General features: G+C 43.4%; 1 protein-coding gene across 2 annotated transcripts in view; it reads left to right on the forward strand.

Annotated features, from left to right (window-relative positions):
• The window catches only part of CIITA (class II major histocompatibility complex transactivator), a 297,918-nt gene that overhangs the window by 179,672 nt on the left and 96,330 nt on the right, over window positions 1-21,916 (forward strand). Inside the window, exon 1 of one of the 2 annotated variants that reach the window (XM_056535322.1) lies at window positions 7,898-8,033. The exons of the other annotated variant lie outside the window; for it this stretch is intronic. Within the exon in view, the coding sequence (XP_056391297.1) occupies window positions 8,027-8,033 (7 nt within the window). The 5' untranslated portion in view covers window positions 7,898-8,026. Of the gene's footprint in view, window positions 1-7,897; window positions 8,034-21,916 lie in introns of those variants that run through there. 2 annotated transcript variants of the gene reach the window in all.

Below are 21,916 nucleotides of genomic sequence, written 5' to 3' on the forward strand. Positions count from 1 at the left end.
TTGGGCAGTATACATGGCAGGAGATTCTGTTGTCTTTAGCTTTTTTGTTAGATTTTTCTAGCTATTTTGGTCCGTTTTCATTTCTGTATGCATGTCTCTTGTATCTTTTTCCTACATTGTATTTGTGGTCATACCACTGTGCCCTGGATGCATTTTTGGAGACCCAGTAGCTACTTTTATATGGACCAATTTACCGTGTAATCCATGTACATCTGCTACCCGAGCCATCTCTACTCTTCTGTACCTGTCATTTCAGTGTCTTTGTTTTAATTTTCTATGCTATAATTTTTTATGTATGTCAGATTTTGATATTTGTTCAATAAACTTAATATTTTACATGAGTTTGTGGTGTCCAGGTACCGTATTGCCTACCATACCTTGTGTGGTGGTCCCCAAAGTCAGAGTTACTACGTTCAGGTAGGGTCACCCAGGTGGGACAGCCTCTAGTCGCCTCCTTCTTTTCTAATTTTGTAAAGTTTAAATGTATATATTTAATATTATGTATATTAGTATGCTTACCTTGGTAGCGTCGCAGGGCCTTCGGTCATGTGACTGTTAATTCCTCTATGGTATGTTAGAGGACCTTTGGAGGTCCTTGGGTCACATGATTAACCATAACTCTTTGTACAGATAATTGACAGAAGTATTGGACCAATTAGCTTAAGGCCAGCCCCTGCCCATATAAGGGAGCTGCAGCCAATGATTATTCTCTTAGGTTGCTGCTCTTGTGGATGCCGGACTATCAGGATGGATCTGCGCAACTTACAAAGACAAGCTATGCCAGAAGCCTGCCAGCCTCAGCATGAACTCAAAACGTGAGTCTTAAACTGAATCCCCGCTAAAGCTAGCGTGACTGCTGGACCTCAATTAAATTCCCTAAATCCAGCGGAACAGCACATATCAGTGTACGGACTCTAAAACGCTTAAGGTCCAAACCACTGTCAATATCTAAGAGACTTTGCTTATACAGAGACTGTTCCGGTTATAAAGCTTTGACAAAATGTTCAGTAAAAGCTCCGACTGTTTTCAGCAAACTCTCCGGTTGTGGATATTCAATTATTTCATACCTCCGTATCGCTCTTGGGAAGGGTGGCGGTAGGACAAGCATTACAGAGAAGCCCTCACCCTGGTGTCACGAAAAGAAAGGGTTAAACAGACCCCATTAAAGTACCGCGCAGCTACACCCCATATACCCTACACCCCCAAGCTACCACAAGTGGTTCTTTAGTTGGTGTTTGTACCTTGAAGGGAACCAATTGTGGCATTGTGATAGTAGCCGGTTCTTTATTGGAGGTATAATTTTAAAAAAAATATGTAGAAAGTAGTGGTATCATGTGGTAATCAAATTCTACTACTTGGAGGAGGATAGTAACGGAGGATAGTAATGGGAGAAATAGTTCATGAACTATTTCTCCCGTTACTATCTTCCGTCACAAAATAACGTCCGTTATTAATAACTGGATATAAGCGGTTAAAACGGCTATTAGAAAAATCCCATAGACTATAATGGGATTTTCTAATGGCCGTATTGGATTTTGTTACTGCCGTTTTCAGCTGATTTTCAGATGGAACTTTGCACGAATGTTTAAAAACTGAGAATTTTGTAGTGTGAAAGGGGCCTTAGAGAGGTGGTGTTTTGGAGAGGTTTTTAGCGTACATCTGACAGGTAACTCTGATGTCATCTGTGGCGTTTGTGATATATAGGCACTGTAGAAAAAATTATACACACAGTAAACATTTTTACTGCTTGCCCCTGGATGAAATATATGTGTGCTATTCGATTCAGTGAAACACATACAACCAAATAATGTCAAATGGAAAGCCAAAGGACACTCCAGATGGGATTAATAATTTATTATTATTATTATTTTAAACCTAGATACAAGATAGAGTAATGGTCATGCATGCATCTTACTGTTCCAGTCAGTGACTATTTGGGCTGCCCGGAATTAACTACGGCTCTCGGCTGGTTCCATCGGCCACATAGAAACAAAGAGAGTGGTAAGACACATCCATGAACACTGTGCCATTCTTCTCTTCCTACTTCCTACTCTTGTACAGTAAGGAACAGGGGGTTTGGGACCCCCTTTCTATTATCAATAATCCTGTAGATAGGCGAAAATATGTTTTTAGTGGGTTAACCCCTTAAATGGGCACTGTCAGATTCAAAAACTTTTTATATGTTGTACATCTTGGCAAAAATTAAACGGGTACTCCACTAGAAAACATTTTTTTCTAAATCAACTGGTGGCAGAAAGTTAAACAGATTTGTAAATTACTTCTGTTTAAAAATCTTAGTACCAACAGTAGAGAGAGGCACAGTCGGCACTGCTACTTCACCCGGTGTATGCACCTTGCGTCTGAGAATCAGCTTGCTCGTGTCCAGTACTTAGTGTTATGGAGGCATCTGCTTCTACAGTGCTCAGTGATAACAGTGAAACACAAAGTCCAATGAATTGAGGAAAGAAGGAAACTCACGGCACTCATTCTGGATGCACTTGAATATCTTTATTCCCGATAGAGGTACATGAAGATGTTGGGAGGGGGAGAAGATACAGGACAATGTCCGTTTCGCGGCAAACCTAGGGATCTGTAGAAGCGGCGTTTGCCGTGAAACGGACATTGTCCCGTATCTTCTCACCCACCCGACATCTTCATGTACCTCTATCGAGAATAAAGATATCCAAGTGCATCCAGAACGAGTGCCATGAGTTTCCTTCTTTCCTCAAGTCATTAAAAATCTTAGTCCTTTCAGTACTTATCAGCTGCTGTATGATCCACAGAAAGTTCTTTTCTTTTTGAATTTCCTTTCTGTCTTACCACAATGCTCTCTGCTGACACCTCTGTCCATTTCAGGAACTGTGCAGAGTAGAAGCAAATCCCCATAGCAACTATCCTGCTCTGGACAGTTTCTGAAATGGACAGAGGTGTCAGCAGAGAGCATTGTGGTAAGACAGAAAGGAAATTCAAAAAGAAAAGAACTTCCTGTGGATCATACAGCAGCTGATAAGTACTGGAAGGATTGAGATTTTTTAAACAAAGTAATTTGCAAATCTGTTTAACTTTCTGGCACCAGTTGATTTAGAAAAAAAAGTTTTCCAGTGGCGTACACCTTTAACTTTTCTAATATACTTCATGAACAGTTCATGAACATTTTATTTCCTTTATTTTAGAAATTATGACTTGTAAAATCATGGCTTTCTCCAAGCTGAAGCATAAGCATGGACAAAGTCCAGTTAAGTGAGAGTGGGCCTGCATTCCTCTGTGCTCTCTCCTCTCTGATAGCACTCAGCAGTGCTCTGTCCTGTCTGATAGCACTCCTCTGTGTTCTCTCCTGTCTGATAGCACTCCTCTGTGCTATCTCCTGTCTGATAATACTCCTCTGTGCTCTCTCCTGCCTGATAGGACTCCTCTGTGCTCTTTCCTCTCTGATAGCACTCCTCTGTGCTCTCTCCTGTCTGATAGTACTCCTCTGTGATCTCTCCTGTTGGATAGGACTCCTCTTTGCTCTCCTGTCTGATAGTACTCCTCTGTGCTCTTTCCTGTCTGATAGTACTCCTCTGTGCTCTTTCCTGTCTGATAGCAGTCCTCTGTGCTCTCTCCTGTCTGAAAGCACTCCTCTGTGCTCTCTCCTGTCTGATAGTACTCTTATGTGCTCTCTTCTTGCTGATGATACTCTTCTGTGCTCTCTCCTGTATGATAGTACTCCTCTGTGCTCTTTCCTGTCTGATAGTACTCCTCTGTGCTCTTTCCTGTCTGATAGCAGTCCTCTGTGCTCTCTCCTGTCTGAAAGCACTCCTCTGTGCTCTCTCCTGTCTGATAGTACTCCTCTGTGCTGTCTCCTTGCTGATGATACTTTTCTGTGATCTCTCCTGTCTGATAGTACTCTTCTGTGCTCTCTCCTGTCTTTGGAGTGCTCATCTGTGCTCTCTCCTGTCTGATAGGACTCCTCTATGCTCTCTTGTGTCTGATAGTACTCCTCTGTGCTCTCTCCTGTCTGATAGAACACCTCTGTGCTCTCTCCTGTCTGATCGCACTCCTCTGTGCTCTCTCCTGTCTGATAGTACTTCTCTGTGCTCTATCCTGTCTGATAGCACTCCTCTGTGCTTGCTCCTGTCTGATAGGACTCCTATGTGCTCTCTCCTGTCTGATAGTGCTCCTCTGTGCTCTCTCCTGTTTGATAGTACTCTTGTGTGCTGTCTCCTTGCTGATGATACTCTTCTGTGCTCTCTCCTGTCTGATAGTACTCTTCTGTGCTCTCTCCTGTCTTTGGAGCACTCATCTGTGCTCTCTCCTGTCTGATAGTAGTCCTCTGTGCTCTCCTCTGTCTGATAGTACTCCTCTGTGCTCTCTCCTGTCTGATAGAACACCTCTGTGCTCTCTTCTGTCTGATATTACTGCTCCATGCTCTCTCCTGTCTGATAGTACTCCTCTGTGCTCTCTCCTGTCTGATAGTACTGATAGTACTCCACTATTCTCTCTCCTCTCTGATAGCACTCCTCTGTGCCCTCTCCTGTCTGATAGCACGCCTCCGTGCTCTCTCCTGTCTGATAGTACTCCTCTGTGCTCTCTCCTGTCTGATAGGACTCCTCTGTGCTCTCTCCTGTCTGATAGTACTCCAATGTGCTCTCTCCTGTCTGATAGCACTCCTCCGTGCGCTCTCTCCTGTCTGATAGTACTCCACTGTGCTCTCTCCTGTCTGATAGTACTCCACTGTGCTCTCTCCTGTCTGATAGCACTCCTCTGTGCTCTATCCTGTCTGATGGGACTCCTCTGTGCTCTATCCTGTCTGATAGAACTCATCTGTGCTCTCTCCTGTCTTATAGTACTCCACTGTGCTCTCTCCTATCTTATAGTACTCCGCTGTGCTCTCTCCTGTCTGATTGTACTCATCTGTGCTCTCTTCTGTCTGATAGTACTCCACCGTGCTCTCTCCTGTCTGATAGCACTCCTCTGTGCTCTCTCCTGCCTGATAGCACTCCTCCATGCTCTCTCTCCTGTCTGATAGGACTCATCTGTGCTCTCTCCTGTCTGATAGTACTCCTCTGTGCTCTCTCCTGTCTGATAGAACTCATCTGTGCTCTCTCCTGTCTTATAGTACTCCGCTGTGCTCTCTCCTGTCTTATAGTACTCCGCTGTGCTCTCTCCTGTCTTATAGTACTCCTCTGTGCTCTCTCCTGTCTGATAGTACTCATCTGTGCTCTCTCCTGTCTGATAGTACTCCACCGTGCTCTCTCCTGTCTGATAGCACTCCTCCATGCTCTCTCCTGTCTGATAGGACTCATCTGTGCTCTCTCCTGTCTGACAGTACTCCTCTGTGCTCTCTCCTGTCTGATAGGACTCCTCCGTGCTCTCTCTTGCCTGATAGCACTCCTCCATGCTCTCTCCTGTCTGATAGGACTCATCTGTGCTCTCTCCTGTCTGATAGTACTCCTCTATGCCCTCTCCTGTCTGATAGTACTCCTCTGTGCTCTCTCCTGTCTGATAGTACACTTCTGTGCTCTCTCCTGTCCTATCAGACACAGAGGAGTGCTAGCCCACCCTCACTTACTGGACGTTGTTCACGCCTGTGCCTCAGCTCGGACAAAGTCATGATTTTATAAGACATGATTTCTATAAAAAGGAAAAAAAATTATTGTTGTGCCAAGATGTACAACATATAAAAAGTTTTTGTATCTGACAGTGCTTATTTAAGGACATGTGTGCCTTTAAAATAATGTTGTGGTATAATGCTGGGTGAGCATTATGGAATAGTATTATACTAGGTGATGGCAGTATTATATTAGAGGTGAGCAGTATGTGGCAGTATTATACTGGGTGAGCAGTATGTGGCAGGATTATACAAGGCGAACTCTATGTGGAGGTATACTAGATTAGCAGTATGTGCCAGCATTACACTATGTAAGTAGTATGGGGTAGTATTATACTGGGTGAGCTGTATGTGGCACTATTATACTAGGTGAGTGATATCTGCTGGTATTACACTAGCTGAGCAGTATTTTACTAGGTGAGCAGTAAGTGGTGGTATTATACTAGATAAGTAGTATGTGGCCGTATTATACAAGATGCGCAGTATGTGACAGTATTATGCTGGGTTAGCAGCATGTGGCAGTATTACACTAGGTGAGCAGTATAGGGCAGTATTATACTTGGTGAGTACTATAGTATGTGGCAGTATTATACTTGGTGAGCAGTATAGGGCAGTATTACACTAGATGAGCAGAATGTGGCAGTATTATACTTGGTGAGTACTGTAGTATGTGGCAGTATTATACTTGGTGAGTACTGTAGTATGTGGCAGTATTATACTTGGTGAGTACTGTAGTATGTGGCAGTATTATACTTGGTGAGCAGTATGTGGCAGTATTATACTTGGTGAGCAGTATGTGGCAGCATTATACTAAGTAAGCAGTATGTGGCAGTATTATACTAGATGAACAGAATGTGGCAGTACTATATTTGGTGAGCAGTATGTGGCAGTTTTATGCTAGATGCACAGAATGTGGCAGTAGTATGTGGGGTGGTGTCAAGCCAGGTATAAACCAGGTAAGCTGTATAAAATCCTCTACAACATTGTTCCTCAACCCGTGGCTCTCCAATTGTTGCAAAACTGCAACCTCAAGCACGCCCTGACAGCGAGGCTGTCAGGGCATGCTGGAATTTGTTGTGTAGTTTCGCAAAAACCAGAGAGCCACAGGTTGGGGAACACTTATTATCCAGGACAGAGTACATCTCCATCTTCTTCTAATAAAACCAAAGAACTGGCAGGTAGCGCATGCGCAGAGCGGGCGTACAGGACGTGCTATAGACAGGACTTGTTGAATGTCTTATACTACTACCAGGGGCTTGACCCCTCCCTACCTTTTTTGTAAAATAAAACCAAGACAACAATCTCTCTGTTAATGGACGATGGGGGTCGGCCACAGCTTTATTATCAATCTTAAACATTCTCAAAACCTATATAACTTCCACCTCGAGTGGGTTGCCGCCCCAGCGGCAGGTGAAGCACCCTGCCAGCCGTCGGACTTTTCTGGGGGGGGGGCAAATAGCCTTCTCCCTCCATTCAGGGGTCACGAAAACTCCTCCACTGCCAGCTGTGACTTAAAGGGGTATTCCGGGCAAAAACATTTTATCCCCTATCCAAAGGATAGGGGATAAGGTATCTGATCACGGGGGACCCGCTGCTGAGACCCCCCGCGATCTCCCTGTAGCATCCGCATTCTATGCGGGGTGCTGAATCTCCAGTTTCGGAAACCTCCAGGTTTCTGGGACTGGGAACGTGACGTTACGCCACGCCCCCTCCATTCATGTCTATGGCAGGGGGCGTGGCGGCCGTCACGCCCCTTTCCATAGATCTGAATGGAGGGGTCACGTCCCCAGTCCCGGAAACCCGGAGGTTTCCGAAACTAGAGACGCAGACCCTGCATAGAATGCGGGTGCTGCAGGGAGATCGCGGGGTCTCAGCAGCGTCCCCCCCACGATCAGACGTCTTATCCCCTCCTTTGGATAGGGGTTAAAATGTTTTTGCCCGGAATACCCCTTTAAAGAAAGCATAATCAAAATACATCCAAAGAGGAAAACCGACATCAGAACAAATGGGATAACAAGCCGTATACAAGCGACCTTATAGAAAAAAGTTCCAAAACTTGATATAATCCCAAATCATAATTTTATTTTTTTTTTTCTGTTAAACAGGGGTTTACAAAACAGAAAACAAATGACACATACAATAGAAGGGTGAAAGGTTGGGGAGCTTTCCCTTCCGAAGGCTGCCAAGAGTGTGAGAAAGGGGGCGGTAGCTAACAGCCCTCCTCCTCTCTAACCCAGCCCACCTAACAGTTAACCCCTCAGCTCCCGGCAGCAGGAGGAGGGAATCATTCTGCGAAACACGAAACAGATCAAATAAAACGACTGTGCTGCCTTCCACATTAATGGGCACCGAGTCCATGACACCTAAGCTTAAGACAGCTAGGTGTCACCCATACTGCCAGGCTAGGATCTCGCAGAACAGAGTACACAGCGCAGCATGCAGGGTAAGTCACCAAACTACTATACTCTATGGGGTCCCATCATGTGTCCTACTATATATGCATTCAATATGCCAGGCTGTGCTGCAGAGAGTCATACATGTGGGAGTTTACTTTGTTCTATTCTTCTTGCAGCCTCTTGAGTTGTCCCTTTTGTAAGCATTTACTTGTGTTACTCCTGTTCTGCACATAGATAGAAGCCACTGATCTACAGCCCATGTCTATGTTATTGTATTCTGTCATTAAAATGCTCCATAAAGTGTCACAATGATTACAAAATGGGGCCCCTGAAACTGTATATTGCTATTTTCTTAATCTGAGATGGTGGATGTGGCTATGGGGCAGGGCATTGTCTATACACCTATTTTGTGTGGGTGGATATCATAACAAAATAGGTAGAGGGATCACTATGTCTATTCGAGAAAGAAATACCAGATCTATTGCAGTGGTCTCCAAACTGTGGACCTCCAGATGTTGCAAAACTACAACTCCCAACATGCCCGGACAGCCGTTGGCTGTCCGGGCATGCTTGGAGTTGTAGTTTTGCAACATCTGGAGGTGCGCAGTTTGGAGACCACTGATTTATTGGATTCCGGTTGAATTTGAATTTTTTGGAGGTATTGTTCTCAGACAATATGCTTCCTGTTGCTGTGCTGAGACACAAAAGTAGTACCCAGTATGGAGCTGTGCCACCATATTGGCTACACCTGTCATATGGACAGACACCATTCAGACTAGAGATGAGCGAACTTACAGTAAATTCGATTCGTCACGAACTTCTCGGCTCGGCAGTTTATGCCTTATCCTGCACAAATTAGTTCAGCTTTCAGGTGCTCCAGTGGGCTGGAAAAGGTGGATACAGTCCTAGGAAAGATATCCTCCTAGGAATGTATCCACCTTTTCCAGCCCACGGGAGCACCTGAAAGATGAACTAATTTATGCAGGAAAAGTCATCAACTGCCGAGCCGAGAAGTTTGTGACGAATCGAATTTACTGTAAGTTCGCTCATCTCTAATTCAGACACTACACCTGGAATAGGGACAAAACTTATGACTGTTAGGGTCTGTTCAGACATAGGTGCAGTTCTTACCGTGCGTTCTACACAAGGAAAGCTCCTTAAAATTCCCAAAGCGCGGCAATCATCCATAAAAAACATGTTCTCGGCCACACAGCAGCTCAACTTTTAGTCTCCATCTAAATAGTCTAGATCTAAATAGACCTTTAGGGTGCGTTCCCACAGGGTGTATACGCAGCGTATTTGACGCTGCGCAAAATTTACGGCAGCAGCGGGAAATACGCTGCGTATTCCTCGCTCACTATACACACAGGGCTTTCCGGCGGCAGCCCTATGTGTGTAGTGAGTTTTGGAGGCGGAGCCGTGCGTCACAGACACAGCAGCACACGGCTCCGCCTCTAAAACTCACTACACGCATAGGGCTGTCGCCGGAAAGCCCTGTGTGTATAGTGAGCAAGGAATACGCAGCGTATTTCCCGCTGCTGCCATAAATTTTGCGCAGCGTGAAATACGCTGCGTATACGCCCTGTGGGAACGCACCCTTAGGCAGGGTTTACACTTGCCTAGGTTCAGTGGTTAGCACTGTTGCCTTGCAGCCATGAGCTCCTGGATTTAGAGGGTACGTCCGCTAAGTCCCCTCCCATAGACTTGCATTAAGGGGGCAGGGCGTGATGTCCCGAGGGGGTGGGGTCCTGATGTCACGATCCCCCGGCCCCTGCATTGCCAGTCATCAGGCACGGAGTGAAGCTCGCTCCATGCACAAGATGACAGGGGGTGCTGCAGGAGAGATTGCGAAGGTTCCCAGGTTTGGATAGGGGATAAGATGTTTAGGGGTGGAGTACCCCTTTAAATCCTACCAAGGACATGTCAACATCTTCAAGGTGTTTGTATGGCTTCCCTATGTTGGTGTGGGTTTCCTCCCAAAACATATCACAGGTTTGTTGTGTATCTTGGTAAGAAAATTTTTTTTTTTTTGCAGAACAGTGCAATTTTACAGTTTTTGAGATGTGGTTGTGTAAACATGTTTTTCCCCCACTATTTTCCCATTAGTACAACACTAATACTAACCCACTTATCCTGTATGTAGGACCCCCTGGAGGTAGATTGCCCCCTGTATATCGGACAGCCTATAGGTAGTTTGCCCCCCTTTTCTCCAATAGGTAGGCCCCACCCAATGTAGCAGCTTGCCCAATATAAGCAAAATCCCCTGTAAGGGTGTTAAGACTGTTGGTAGTTTGCCCCTTGTAGGACCCTCCCCCCCCCAATGGGTCAAGTCCTGGGGGGAAAAAAGTGTGGGAACTCACCCAAGATTTCCACGCAGGGGCCGGTCCTGTTAATGGAAACGGTGTTCCTGCTGTGGAAAAAGTGCAGGAACTCAGTTCCCACTTGTTCCTGCAGGACTTGAGCCCTGGGACCCCGCTTTAGGTAGCTTTTCAACTTGTCAGTAGCTAGCCTCCTTTATGATGGACAAGTGCCAACGGCACTACCTATGCACTGCACACCTATACACTGCACACCAGTTGAAAAACTCTGACCTAGACACCAGGACAAAATTCTCAGTCGCCATGGTGACCTGGCTCCTGGGATTTGTGGAAACCTAGGTTAACTTGGAATTTATATTGTGAGCCTCATTGAGGGCAGAAACCAATGAGAGTAATGACAAGCGCTGTACAGTGCTGCAGTATATGTTGGTGCTATATAAATGATTACAGTATAACCCCATTTTTTGTGTTTGTATTATGGCGACCAGTCCCTCCGCAGGTATGACAACTGGAGCTGTCAGTTCTGATTATCAGACCTGCGATTGGGCTGGGACTTGCAGTCAATATATGGATGGGAAAATGCACCTGTATTATGCTAGTTGGAACCCAGCCTTATGGTGGTCTAGTGTGAAACCATGTTTTCCTCTCATTCACACCTAGTATTGACACACATAAATTCGGCACCTATCCCATTGTTACAAGTAAAATCGTTGCACATATAATTGATACACATATAGGGGAGGTCTTATGTATGCAGAAGCTGCCACATGATGGAGGGGTGGTCTATGAGCATGATGAGAGTTTTTCCTTCGGTGGGATGCACAGAGTACGTAGACTTGTGTGTGAAGTCTTTGCTCCTGGCTCTGGTACAGCCTTTTTTTTTTATCTAAGTGAAAGTGAAACTAGGCTACTGCATGTTGCATCAAAGCTCAGTCTTGGCCTCCTCCCAATAGTTTAGGGAGTTTCCGAAGCCTTGGAAGCTGCAGCCTGATTTCCCAGAAATGGTCTGACTTCAGAGATAGGTGGCATCTCCCAGGTGACTGGTGCCTTACATCCGCAGGGTGTGATTTGTGTTTACAGGCTCAATATTTGTGTCACTTCTACATATAAATAATATATAGGGTGTTTTGTAAATATATCTTTCAAAATTATGAATGTTTCATTATGAATTATTTATAAAAGGGAGAAAGTTTCTGTTTGTATTTTCCATAGTGATCAAAAACAAGTGCATGGCCAGGTTTAGACTTCTGAATTTCCAAGGACAATTTCACCTTGAAATTCCACCCGGAAATTCTCTTGTAGCTGTCAGTGCACACTATGGAATTTCTGCAGCAGAGTTATCCTCGGTATTCTACTCGGAATACATTGCCGTCTATGGGAACTGGTAATGTCTGTGGGGTCCTGCCCCCGGGATCTCCGCCCGGGATGACAGAGATTTTGTTGTATGAACACCTATATGCCTTTTTTACATGCTACATCTAATAATATGAACAATGACTATATGTCTATAGAAAAAGTGGACACATTGGGGTTTATTTACTAAGTGAAGTGTAGGATTTTACTGAGTGAAGTGTAGGTTTCTTTGTGGGTTTTGATTTCCGACAGGTATTTTCCCAAGGTTTCTTACATTTTGCACTTTGCCCTATGTTTAGCTTTTTTTTTTTTACAACTGTTGTGATCTGTCTGGTTTTCCTCAGCTCAAATACACCACATTTTCTGTGGAAACCTTAGTAAATCTGTTGGGATTTTTCAAAACTGTAGGGCCCACGCCCCTTTTGTTAGGACCACGCCCACTTTATCCAGTGGCCACGCCCCATTTCGAGTTTTTCTTGCAAAATGGAGTTGTTGTTTTTTTTTGTTTTTTTTTTGTGTCGCAAGGGGCATGCGACACAATTTGGGCGCAAAACCCGACAAAAAAGAGTCGGGATCACTTTAGTAAATAAACCACAATGGCCCTTATTTGAAAGAGTGTTGTGTAGGTTTCTTTGTGGGTTTTAATTCCCTACAATTTATTTTCCATGTTTTTTTTTTCTAAGGTTTCCCTACATTTTCCACTTTCCCTACACTTTGCTTTTTTTTACACATGCTCTGATCTGAAAATGTCGGGAACACGCCCCTTTTTGGAGACCACGCCCCATTTTCGGGGTTTTCTTAGCAAAATGGAGAGATGGTCTGGGATTTTCAATTCTGGCGCAAATTCTATCGCACATTCTGGCGCAATGCGACAGAATCTGTCGCACAACCCGACAAAGCATGTCGGGTTTGCAATAGTAAATGAGGGCCATTATTGTAGTCTATAACAGTACAGTATTATGAAAAATAAGCCTTTCTGGCTGATAGCTCATTGGGTGCATTGACTACTGAAAATACTGCTGAAAGTAATTATCCTGTTTTGGAGGCACTTTAATGATCATAGTAGGGAAGTGTTTTCCAACCAGGATCCCTCCAGCTGTTGCCACACTAAAACTCTCAGCATGCTCAGACAGCCTTTTAGTTTTGCAACAGCTGGAGGCACACTGGTTGGAAAACAGTTTACGGCTAGAATTCCACTAAGGTTTTTCAGCCAAAAATGCCCATAAATATGCCCCTTCTGCCGCACCGCACCAGTGAAAAATTGCCTCTGCCAGAGCTGCTAGTCAATAAGGAACTGCAAATTGCCATATCCACTTGCCGTTTTTCAGTTTATTGTGTTTTTTTTTTTTTTTATCCTTTTGGCGTTTTTCAGCTTTTTTGGGACCTCTTGCTGAGACTTTGGCGTTTTTTGGGGAAAATCTTGATGTTTTTCTCCCATAAGAAGAGGATAATAAGAAGAAGAAGTCTATGGGAGTGATAAAAAGCAAAAAAAAGAAAAAAGCCATGTGGGTTTTAACATTGGCGTTTTTGCGGGCAGTTTTTATTCTTTTTTTTGAAAGGTCTGGAGTTAGTTTTTTTTTAATTAAATTTCGTAGGTTACCATTGAAAAAAATATATACAGTTAGGGATGGAAAAAATTGTAGTGAATGAAATTTATATTTTTTATAACAAAATTGTTATTAATTTTCAATCTGTTACCAATTTATGTGAGCGGGCAGGGACATAAAAATGTAGCCGGCAATATAAAAAATGGATAAAGGGGTTATGTAATTGTAAAAATAATATATATTTTTTATAAAAAATTTATTTTAATTATGTGTTTTATAAAGTGTGTGTGATTTTTACTACTTTTAAACTTTATTCTCTTTATTTTAGACATTATTAGTTACTACTTCTACTCCCAGCATGGAACAGTTTGTTCCATGCTGGGAGCTGTAGTACCTGCACGAATAGACAGATCGCAGCGGGTGTCACTCCTGACACCTGTTGCAATCATCCTTTATAATATTGAGAAGCTGGTGGCCAGTGGTTCTCCAGTTCCCTGCTCAGCACTATACTCCTCTGTGATGTGAAGTTCTCTTCATATCACAGATTCATATTTGGCACTGAGAGTTGTGATTGGCCGGAGGGTGTCGGCCAGTCACAATTCTCCGTGGCATATATGAATCTGTGATGTGAAGAGAACTTCACATCACAGAGGAGTACAGGGCAGAGGAGCTATGAAGTACAGGGCAGAGGGGAAGTGCGGCAGTGCCGCCCGCTTCTCCCGATTGTAAAGGACGATTGCAATGGGTGTCAGGAGTGCCACCCGCTGCGATCTATTAGTGCAGGTACTACAGCTTCCAGCATGAAGCAGAGTGTGCTCCATGTTGGGAGCAGTAGTACCTGCAGTAAGAGCAGTAAGGGACAGATCACAGCGGGTGTCCCTCCTGACACCCGTTGCGATCGTCCTATATCTTTCTAAGATGCAGAGTGGCTCTCTTCTGTGCTCCGTATCTATGCTCTATACGGCTGGCCAGTAATTCACATCACTGATTCATATATGATGCTCAGAGCGGTGATTGGCTGGCACCATCTGGCCAATCACCGCTCTGAGCAGCAAATATGAATCAGTGATGTGAATTTCTATTTACATCACTGGCCAGCCGTATAGAGCAGAGATGCGGAGAGCAGCAGAAATCCGCTCTGCATCTGAGGAATATAAAGGATGATTGCAACGGGTGTCAGGAGTGACACCCGGGGCGATCTGCCCTTAGTGCAGGTACTACAGCTCCCAGCATGGAACAGTCTGTTCTATGCTGGGAGTAGTAGTAGTACCTAAATAATGTCTAAAATAAAGTTTAAAAGTATTAAATATCACACACACTGTATAAAACACATAATTAAAATACATTTTTAATAAAAAGTTTCACAAAATTAATTAAAAAAATATATTATTTTTACAATTACATGGCCCCTTAATATATTTCTAATATTGTGGGCAACATTTTTATATCCCTGCCCGCTTACATAAATTGGTCCCTGATTGAAAAGTAAGAAAAATTTCCTTCTAAAAAATATAAATTTCGTTCCCTACATTTTTTTGACTTTTTTTTTATCCCTACTGCATCTTTATTTTATTTTTTATTTTTTTTTGTACCCAACTAAATTCTTAAAAAATGTCTGCAGGGAAACTGCCAAAGGGGCCAAAAATGCAATGCTCGCAGGCCCCTCCCCTTCCAGCTCTATCTGTATACTGTTGCTGCTGCTATTTCTATGGAGTCAGGATATATAGTTGATATACACTTCTCCTGAGGCTGTGTTTACACAATGCATTTCTTATTGAATTTTTTTGTTTGTTTGTTTGTTTTCGTTTTTTTTCTGTGATTTTCCCCGAATCAGAGTAAAAAAGGAGCTTTTTTACCGCAACAAATCATGGTAAAAAAATTTATTTTTACCACAATTTTGCAAAATCACAGCAGAAACAGCCAAAATGCTGTATAAATGTATGAAAAATGCTGTTAAAATTCAACTTGTGGACACAACGTAAAGAGTTCACATCTTCATAAAACACCTCAATTGTGATTCTATGTCAAATCACTTTTGCCTCATGAGAATATTTCTCTAAAAAACACATTACGAATCCACTGATGAGTCTAAGGCTAGGTTCAGACTACGGAGTGCAGCCAGCGCTGACTGAATCAGTCGGCAATAGGACCGTGCGGACACTGCAGTCTCCAATAGACTGCAATGTGTTCCGCGCGGATTTCCGCCTGAAGAAAGAGCAACCACTTTCTTCAGGCTGAAATTTCCAAGCGGATTTCCGTTCACAAATTCCGCTTCACAAATTCCGAAGTGTGAATTTGTGAACGGAAACCCATTCACTATACAGTACATTTTAGCAAGCGGAATTTCCGCCTGCAATTTCAAAGAGGAACTGCAGGCGGAAATTCCGTAGTCTGAGCCTAGCCTAATAGGTTCACCTGGATGAACTCCAGGAATTTTTCCAAATAAAGGATTTTTCGGTGGAAAAAGAGATTACATGGTTGACCAATTTTTTCAATCAGGTAAATTGATCAGTTTTGCATCACTGTAACAAATTTATGGAATTAATGATGGTCACAGACTACAATATTCAAGTGAAGCATGCACTAAGGACACTGTGAGAGTGAAGGTTTTAAAGGTCAATACGCACTTTTTTTTATTTTGTGGAATGAGAAAAACGTCAATCACTGTTGTATAAAACTTTGAGTAAGGTTGATGCTCAAAAAAAATAAATTTATATACATACCTGAGATCAGTGGACTTCTAATACAGGAACATTCTATTCCTGGGAAGGTTGCATATTGCCAGAAATTGGTTTTCAAAAAGTCTTCCACCCATTAGTATTTGGGAACGTCAAATGGAGAGAATAAAAAGGTACAAATTATTACAACTGAGGGGAGAGGTAAGAAGCAGGGAGACAGGGTTGCAAAAATGAAATGGAGTGATGATTAAGAGTAATTTATATAAAAAGTTTTTTTCTCTCTGCTCCAAATGGGACTCTCAGGATTGGGGTTTTGGGAGGATTGTGTGTTTTCATATATGTTGTTTGTAAACTACAAGGTTGTTATATATTTCCAAAGATGTATTGTATGCTTGATAATGGAAAAAGCACCACATTTCCATTTGCATCTGTAACTATTTAATAAACAATATTTAAATAAATAAAAAAAGATTAGGTTGTGACCAATTGCAGTGCTCAAACACCACATCCTCTCTCTGCAAAGCCAGAGGATTCCGGGGAAGTGAAGGCTGATTTCAGAGATTGGCTAAGCTGCAGTATGACACCCTGGGTCCGGGTACTTCTGCAGCTCAGGGAGACGATCGCCTTGGGGGACCGATGCAGGACACCAAAGGCACCGCAGGAGCAGATGTTTAGTTTTTTTAAATCCTATACAATGGGCATAATTAGAAAAAAAAACAAAAAAACTCCAGCAGGAGTTCTCCATTACAAACCTACCTTTTGGCCTTCTTATTTTTGGAACATGTAAGTTGTCAATATTTTGGTGCATAGAGTTAACAGTTTTGCTGATTATGTCTGTAGCACCGCAGTTATGCCACTTATGCTTACTGACAGTAATTTATTAATGCATTATTTTAATTCAAACTTGACACATTTGCAGGAAATGGGTAGAAATAGAAAGTTGTTTAGCTGCAGCTGTACGCATACTCCCACTTCTGTTTTGGTATAAAAATAGTTAAACTGCAGACATGGTGCAGCAGACACAGCCCATGTTCCTCCCATGGGACTCTCAGTAGCAGTACTTTTAGCTGGTTCTCGGTGTTCACCTGTACTGAAAAGGTTGTGTCAAAAGTTGAAGGGACATGTTATCGTTCAGGGTCACCTCTACCTTTATATATACCGTATTTTTCACCCTATAGGACTCACCGGCGTATAAGACGCACCCAATTTATAGGTGCAAAATCTAAAAAAATTAAGATTTTGAACCCAATAGTGGTCTTCAACCTGTGGACATCCAGATGTTGCAAAACTACAACTCCCAGCATGCTGGGAGTTGTAGTTTTGCAACATCTGGAGGTCTGCAGATTGAAGACCACTGCATAGGAGGTAACACTCACGTGTCCCCGCCGCTCCGGACCCGTCACCGCTGCCCTGGATGTCGCTCCATCGCTGTCGCCGCGTCCCCGTCGCTCCGGAACGTCTCTGCTGCCGGCCGAGTATCGTCGCTCTCCGTCGCCGCCATCACGTCTTTACGCACGCCGACGCACGTACGCGACGACGTGATGACGAGGAAGGAGAGCGCCGGCCATAAAGGGGATCCCTGAACGGAGAAGACACCGAGGAGGCAGGTAAGGTCCCTCCCGGTGTCCTGTAAGCACTAACCCGCCTATTCAGTTGGGCTGTTCGGGACCGCCGCGGTGAAATCGCGGCGGTCCCGAACAGCCCGACTGAACAGCCGGGTTAGTGTCACTTTCCCTTCAGGGGAGGTTCTGAATGAGTTTTAACCAGCGGCAGTTTGAATCACAACAGGACTGGTAGTTTATGGTTAGGTGATGCAGACACTGTAGCACACCAATCATATACAATAATTAGGTACCATAGCTCCAGTGATATCGGACACAGTAGGGGGTCAATACAATACCCCCACTGAAGCACAGTACTGCATCGCTGATAATTTTAAAACGTGTGAAGGGGTTATAAGATTTTATATAAACTCAATAAAAGTTGATTTTTAGGGGAGGGTATCTAGTAAGGGCTTATCCCCGAGAGGGGGCAACCCCTTAAAGGTTGTTCAATATATAATTACCCTGAGACCCTCAGGGACATTTTTTTGTTTGTTTTTCACTTTCCCTTCAGACGCGGCGGTCAGTTTTGATCGCCGTGTCTGAAGGGTTAATACAGGGCATCACCGCGATCGGTGATGTCCTGTATTAGCCGCGGGTCCCGGCCGTTGATGGCCGCAGGGACTGCCGCGATAGGGGTGTATTCGCCGTATAAGACGCACCGACTTTTTCCCCCCAGTTTGGGGGAAGAAAAAGTGCCTCTTATACGGCGAAAAATACGGGTATTTAGGTGAAGCACACAGCTGTCTACTTCCCTACTGGAGTCCCTGCAATCTCCATTTCAGCAGGAGATGTCTTCCTAGACCTATAATGGAGCCTGTCTCCTACAACTGGACAGAGATTGTGGCAAGCTGGGACCGAAGCACACAGCCACGTACTTCCTCCGGCTATATCTAGAGATTGGTAGAGGTGTAAATATTCAGACCCTGGCTGATCAAAACTTTTGACATGTCCCTGCAGCATGTCAAAAGTTATGCATACTGACAGGCACACTTTAAACACGAGGGTTCTCCGAAAAAGGACATTTAGGTATATGTAGTGCTAGTGAAAGATCCCTTTACGTATGGCAGCTGTTATTATTGTCAGCCTGTCCTGTCTGCCAACAATGTCACAGTGAAGAGTATCGTGATTTGTGTAACGGCAACATTTATGTTTCCCATTTTAGTGATTTAACCACATGATCTATTTACTGTTGTTGTTGTTTTCTACAGTGTTGGAAGATTAATACTTTTCCTAGTTGTGGAATAATCAGGTATAAATCTGGTAAATCAGGTATAAAATAGATTTTTGGTATCAAAGGCTTTAACCCATTTAAGAGTATGGCCTGTTGATAATTTTAGGTCACGTTTTGCATGATTTTCAAGGTCCACCCACACATTTCCCTACACATTTATATCTGTCAGAAAATGGGATAGAGGACTTCATAAATATGGTATAGCTGGAATAAGTTCATTGATACATTGTTTCATTGATTTTTCTTTCTCCAACTTTCATAAGGCCACAACGCAATCTTTTCAGATCCAAAATGCTTTATTTCACATATTTTAATTTTCATAAAAAGAATGTAATCCTGTTACATAGTTGGAATGCTGTAAAGCACATGCAATAAACAAATGCCATGCCATAGATATCATAGATAGATGAACCTGGTTGGTTCTTTTGGTTGTCTGGTTGCCTGCCTCGGTGCATAGATGGCTGCCACCGCCCAAACAACAAAGCAGAATCCAGCACATCAGAGTCAGATAAAAACTTGATCTTCTTTATAGTAGAAAATATACCGTATTTATCGGCATATAACACGCACTTTTAAAACTTACATTTAAGGCAACAAGCCTGCCTGCGTGTTATACGCTGATAAATATTCTGGTCACTGATTTAAAGCATCTGCAGCAGCGGCTGCATGTTAAGTATTAGCAGTACGGCTGCGGCCACTTTACATCAGTGACCAGCAGCGTCTCCTCCCTGCTCTGGAAAACTGTCACTTGTTTTCTCCCGCACTATCCACAGGTACTGGTGTGGTGGATAGTGCAGGTGATGCTGATTAAAATTAGCCCTACCTTGTCCGGATCTGCGCCGCCGTGTTGAAATCATCCTGTAACTGGCACTGGCGGGGCTACGGCGCTTAACTGGCACTGACGTCAGTGCCGCCAGTTACAGGAAGATTTCAACAGATTGCGGGAGAATGGCGGTGCAGATCCGAACAAGGTAGGGCTCATTTTAATCAGCGTCTCCCGCACTATCCACCGGTACCTGGTTTTACTTTTCATTTTTCTTACCTCCCCCTTCCTCATCGTTCCCCCTTTTCCCTGCTTTTTATAGTTTTTTTTTTATTTTCCTTACCTGGCTTGCGGGCTGTGGTCAGTGAAGCAGATGAGTGATGGCTTCTCTGCGCGACATCAGTGACGTCACTTTTCATTTCCTGTAGTTACCGAACTCTGACTCGCAGCGGTTGCAGGAAATGAACAGTGACGTCCCTGATGCCGCGCAGAGGAGGCGGGAGAGGACGTCACTCATCTGCTTCACTGACCACAGCCGACAAGACAGCCAAAGCGCAGCCAGGTAAGGAAAATAAAAAAAAACTATAAATAGCAGGGAAAAGGGGGAATGACAAGGAAGGCGAAGAATAGCATAGGACAGTGGTCTTCAACCTGAGGACCTCCAGATGTTGTAGTTTTGCAACATCTGGAGGTCTGCAGGTTGAAGACCACTGGCATAGGAGGAACATGATGAGGCGTGGGGGGATGATGAGACAGTGGGGAATGATGGGACATGATGGGGGGACATGTTGAGACAGGGTGGGGGGATGATGAGACAGGAGTAAATGATGAGGGGGGGAATGATGGGGGAACATTATGAGACAGGGTGGGGGATGATGAGGGGGGAATGATGGGGGACATGATGAGACAGGGTGGGAGATGATGAGACAGGGGGAAATGATGAGGGGGGAATGATGAGACAGGGTGGGGGATGATGATACAGGAGGAAATGATGAGAGGGAGGCACTAAATGCTTAATGTCTGTATGGCTAGTGGTGGTCTATGACAGGGGGAAATGATGAGACATGGGGGGGATGATGAGACATTGGGGGTGGCGATGAGAGGGGTAAATGTGGCACAGGGACTGATAAAAGGGAAGGAATGATGGGGCACTGGAGGGGACGAGACCAAACAGGTGCAGAAGAAAACGAAGTTGGGGGGGATGATGTGGCATTTAGTCAAAGTCATTTATTTTACTTTTTTTTTTTTTACTTAAATTTCCCTGTTAAAATGGGGGTGCATGTTATATGCCAGTTATACGCCGATAAATACGGTATGTAGAGAGAAAGAGAAACCAAAATGGATGAAGATTTCCAGAGTCTGACAGTTTTTGGCAATTAAGCCTTAATCATAGCCATGGTAACTTCCTCTTTGAAGGGAACCTGTTACCTGTTTTATGCTGCCCAAACACTGTGAAGCATAAAACTAGTGCAGGTAGCATGAACCTGGCGCACTGTGATTAACTATGATGTTCAGGTATTTCAGAGAAATCATGGTGTAAAATTGCTGCCAGGACCTAACTAAATAGTCATGGAGGACAGTCCCGGTGGCTGCTCTCTGCCCTGCAAGCACTGAGTAACATGTCTCTCCATGTCTCTCTAAGTTTGCAAAGCTGGGCCGGAAACATATCCCCATTGCAGTCCCCTTGGTCTGCCTATAAATGATATTTAGAAATTCAAAAAAAACATGAGGACTTTCTTTAATTTACTCAACAGCCTGTTTTGACCTTAATGACTAAGGCAAATTTTAAAAATCTGACATACGACCACTTATTTGGTAATAACTTTGGAATGCTTTTACTTATGAAAGCGATTCTGAGATTGTTTTTTTCGTGACATTTTGTACTTTACATTAGTGGTAAATTTTGGTTGATATATTTAGCGGATTTTGTAAAAAATTGAAAAGTTTTGCCAAAAAAGTTGAAAAATTAGCATTTTAGAATTTACATTTTCTGCTTGTACGATAAATTGTCATATTGCACCAAATTAATGATTAATTCACATCTTCAATATGTCTACTTTATGTTCCCATCATTTTATAAACATTCTTTTACATTTTTAGAATGTTAGAAGGTTTATAAGTTTAGCAGCAATTTTCCTGATTTTCAAGAAAATTTCAAAATCAGATTTTTCAGGGACCAGTTCAGTTCTGAAGTGGAATTGTGGGGCCTGTTTGTTACCCACATAAATCATCCCATTTTATAAACTGTACCCCTTAAAGTAGTCAGAATGACATTAAAGACGTTTATTAACCCTTTAGGTGTTTCACAGAAATTAAAGCAAAGTGGAGGCTGAATTTCAAAATGTAATTTTTTTGCAGATTTTTCATTTTAATCCATTTTTTTTCTGAAACACAGTAGGTGTTGACAAAGAAATACAAATCACGATTTATTCCCTG

This window comes from Hyla sarda, chromosome 8 (assembly GCF_029499605.1).
Source record: "Hyla sarda isolate aHylSar1 chromosome 8, aHylSar1.hap1, whole genome shotgun sequence".
NCBI lineage: Eukaryota > Metazoa > Chordata > Amphibia > Anura > Hylidae > Hyla > Hyla sarda.